This window comes from Echinops telfairi, unplaced genomic scaffold (genome assembly GCF_000313985.2).
Source record: "Echinops telfairi isolate 266 unplaced genomic scaffold, ASM31398v2 ScPeMD7_7409;HRSCAF=8447, whole genome shotgun sequence".
NCBI lineage: Eukaryota > Metazoa > Chordata > Mammalia > Afrosoricida > Tenrecidae > Echinops > Echinops telfairi.
The window spans coordinates 418,112-422,078 of NW_022111309.1; the positions used below are offsets into that span (position 1 = coordinate 418,112).

A 3,967-nucleotide genomic window follows, 5' to 3' on the forward strand; every position below is an offset into this window, starting at 1 on the left:
CTCACTCACTCACTCACTCACTCACTCACTCACTCACTCACTCACTCACTCACTCACTCACTGTGACCCCCTGTGGTTTTCTGAGACTGTAACTGTTTGCAGGAGTAGAAAGCCAAGTCTTTCTCCCCACGGTGATTTTGAACTGCCGACCATGCGCGATCGCAGACCAACATATAACCACTACACCACACCGCCACCGCCACCGCTACTAAAATGCAGCTGAACAATTCAAAACTTCCCAAGGCGTCCTCTGTCCTCTGACGCTCCCCAAGGTTCCTGCGGTTCTTATCAGCTCTTTCGCGCCACCTGGTGGCCCCTTCCCGCCACTGCCCAGAAACCACGTGTAAGAAAGTGCTTACAACCTAACGACGTATTCTGATTTTGACCCATATTAGCCAATAGGAGAGGGAGAGGTGGGGCGGGGAGGAGGTTTTGTCCAATCATCTACTTCCTTTGTGGCGGAAGGCGGAGCTTGAGGTTTACCACGTTGGGTTTGTCTGCAGCGCTGATTACTTTTTCCAAAGGGTTGCGGGCTCCGCTCGGCCTGCCGCTGCCGCCTTCTTCCGCTCCTCCTCGGCCTGGACTGTCCGCGGGGCTCCACCGCCAGCAGGACCGTCATGTGTGACGGCGCCCTGTTGTCTCCTCTTGTCCTGCCGCTGCTATTGCTCCTACTGCTGGTTTGGGGACCGGACCCGGGCTCAGGTGAGCGTGTCCACTGCCGTTGGCCTTGTCTGGCCAGGCCACCTTCCTAGTGTTGACCGCGGTGTCCCGCGCCCCCTCCCGGGGAAGGCACGCTGGGCCGCGGCAGGGGAGGAGGCGCCGGCGGGCGGGGACCCGGTCGCCGGGCTCGGGACCGCTGAGCTGCCATCCGTTCCACGGGCTCGGCCGCTGTGCGGCGCGGTGCCGGCGCCGTGCTGGCTCGGCGGCACGGGAGCGCTGGCGTCCGCCCGAGGGGAGCTGGCGCGGCGGGAAGCCAGTGCGGGCAGGGTCGCTGGTCCCGGCTGGACCGGCGTGTCCCGAGGGCGGGCGCTGACACGTCTCCTCTCTCCCCGCAGCTGGCGGCGATGCGCTGACCGACGTGGAGGTGGTGCGCCCCCGGCGGGTGCGCCCCGACCAAGTGCCCCTGCCGCCCCTGCCCAGCGCGCCGGGGTCCCCGCGAAGGCGACGAGCCCGCGCCGCCCCCACGTCCCCGCCGACACAGCCGGGAGAGCGTGCCCTGCTGCTGCACCTGCCAGCCTTCGGGCGCGACTTGTACCTGCAACTGCGCCGCGACCTGCGCTTCCTGTCCGGGGGCTTCCAGGTGGAGGAGGCCGGGGCTGCCCGACCCCAGGGCCGGCCCGCCGAGCGGTGCTTTTACTCGGGCCACGTGCTCGGCCATCCTGGCTCCATCGCCTCCCTCAGCGCCTGTGGTGACGCCGGTGGCCTGGTACTGTCTGGCTCCCTGGGGGCGGGGGGCGTGTTCGTGAGAAGTTTAGTCTTAAACCCTTCCACTTCTCTACACCCCCGCCCAACACTCCACCCCCCCCTCCCCCCTCGCAATCCTGGCTGGGGTCCTGAGCACAATGTGAGGCAGGGCAGGAAGGGAAGCATCAGATCTTCTAAAATGCGTCCTCCTACCCCCTCCCCCTCTCTTGTACCGAGCCTTGCTTTGGGAAGGGCCCGAGGCTGGGGAGTAAAGGGGTGGGGGTGGGGGCGAGGTGGGGTGAGAGGGTGGGTAGGAGTGGGGATGGGGAGGTGGGGAGGGCTGGGAAGGCAGAGTTGGATGCCACAGCTCCTTTGGGGGAGTTCTGATCTCTCCGAAGGAAACCTACACCCGAAATTAAGAGGTACTCTTCGTCCAGGTGTAGTCAGCCTCTGTGAGGCCCTTTGTGTGTACTGTAGAAATGCCTACTGTGTGTGCCTCCCACCTATGCTTTCTGGCCTTTACAGTCTTACCTGGGGAGAACGTTTGGAGACTCCCCAGACCCCACTCTTGTTGAAGCAGGAGGTCTTGAATTAAAGGGTGCCTGCATTCCCAGGCAGGCCACGGGAAGGCTCTGCTTACACTGCCAATGAGACCCTTGTCTTTAGATTCGTCCTTGCCATAGTAGCGCCCTCCCGACACAACTCCTTGCGTTCAGGGTGCTGGGGGTACGGCCACGAGCCCTGGAAATGTAGTGATTATGAATCGGCCTGTGATCTCCATAGATAGTTGGCAGTTGGAAACCACCAGCATCCCCACGGGAAAGACTGGGCTTTTTACTCTCATCAACAGTTACCCTCTGAAATCCGCAGAGGGCGCGGTCAGTAGGCGGATGGTTTTTTGGTTACAGGTGGTGGAGCAGACGCTCCTCACCTGGGGCTGGCTAACATTCCATCATTTGGCGGTCCTGGTGCCAGCCAAATCCTTCCTATGATCTCCACCCTCGCTTCACAGAGCACATATGGCTGGTAGACGGCACTGTCCGTAAAGCTTGGTGTTTGTCAGACCATGAAACATGCAGGGTTTCCCTGTCTCCAATCAACACTGCCTTCAGGGAGACAGTCTCTAATATTTTGTGTGTGTCTGTCCTTTCCAGGCACAAGAAACTACACCCCTCTCACCACCTTCACCTTCATTTGTTCTACCATCAATAACAATTTTCAGGATCTTAAACGCACAATGTACACCTAGAATCGGCATCAAAGCATGTGGGTAAATGCTGGGGTGAGTTTTTAAGGATTAGTCTTTTTTTTTTTTTTGGATTAGTCTTTTTTTAAAAAATAAATCATTTTATTAGATCATCTTATCACAATCCATACATTCATCCATTGTGTCAAGCACATTTGTATGTTTGTTGCCATCATCCTCAAAACATTTTCTTTGTACTTGAGACCTTGGTATCAGCTCCTCATTTCCCCCCCTCCCTCCCCCACCTTCCCATATGATCCCTTGATAATTATAAATTGTTATTTTCTCATGTCTTACACTGACCGATGTCTCCCTTCACCCACTTTTCTGTTGTCCATCCCCCAGGGAGGGGGTTATAGGTAGATCATTATGATCAATTCTCCCTTTTTCTCCTCACCTTTCCCTTACCCTCCTGGTATGGCTACTTGCAATATTGGTCCTGAGGGCTTTATCTGTCCTGGATTCCCTGTGTTTCCAGTTCCTATCTGTACCAGTGTACATCCTCTGGTCTAGCCAGATGTGTAAGGTAGAATTGGGGTCATGATAGTGGTGGAAGCATTTAAGAACTAGAGGAAAGTTGTATGTTTCCTCGTTGCTACACTGCACCCTGACTGGCTCGTCTCCTCTTTTGATAGCCGGGCACCATAAGGATTAGTCTTTAAAAGTTCCCGTTCCAGGAATTTTCTGAGTCCTGATTAAGCCACGATCTACTTTTGCTTGGCTGGGATTGGCTGCTTTTGGTTCAGCAGGAAAACTTATACCGACTCATGGGGGCATGGTGTGTCATTGGGGCTGTGAGTGAGGAGAGACAGTGAGACTGTGAGTGAGGAGAGACAGTGTGAGACTGTAGGTGAGGAGAGACAGTGTGAGACTGTAGGTGAGGAGAGACAGTGTGAGACTGTGGGTGAAAGACAGTGTGAGACTGTAGGTGAGGAGAGACAGTGTGAGACTGTAGGTGAGGAGAGACAGTGTGAGGCTGTAGGTGAGGAGAGACAGTGTGAGGCTGTAGGTGAGGAGAGACAGTGTGAGGCTGTAGGTGAGGAGAGACAGTGTGAGACTGTAGGTGAGGAGAGACAGTGTGAGGCTGTGGGTGAGGAGAGACAGTGTGAGACTGGGTGAGGAGACTGTGGGTGAGGAGAAACTGTGAAATTGTGTTTGAGGAGAGACAGTGTGAGACTGTGGGTGAGGAGAAACTGTGAAATTGTGTTTGAGGAGAGACAGTGTGAGACTGTGGGTGAGGAGAGACAATGTGAGACTGTGGGTGAGGAGAGACTGTGAAATTGTGTTTGAGGAGAGAGTGTGAGACCGTGGGTGAGG

The 3,967-nt window shown here is 56.2% G+C and overlaps 1 protein-coding gene across 1 annotated transcript in view; it reads left to right on the forward strand.

The window, feature by feature from the left end:
• The first annotated feature begins 617 nt into the window (after positions 1–617).
• The window catches only part of ADAMTS17 (ADAM metallopeptidase with thrombospondin type 1 motif 17), a 432,408-nt gene continuing 429,058 nt past the window's right edge, over positions 618–3,967 (forward strand). The window contains exons 1-2 of the mRNA XM_045296468.1: positions 618–702; positions 1,056–1,426. Coding sequence (XP_045152403.1) covers positions 618–702; positions 1,056–1,426 — 456 coding nt within the window. The remainder of the gene's footprint in view (positions 703–1,055; positions 1,427–3,967) is intronic.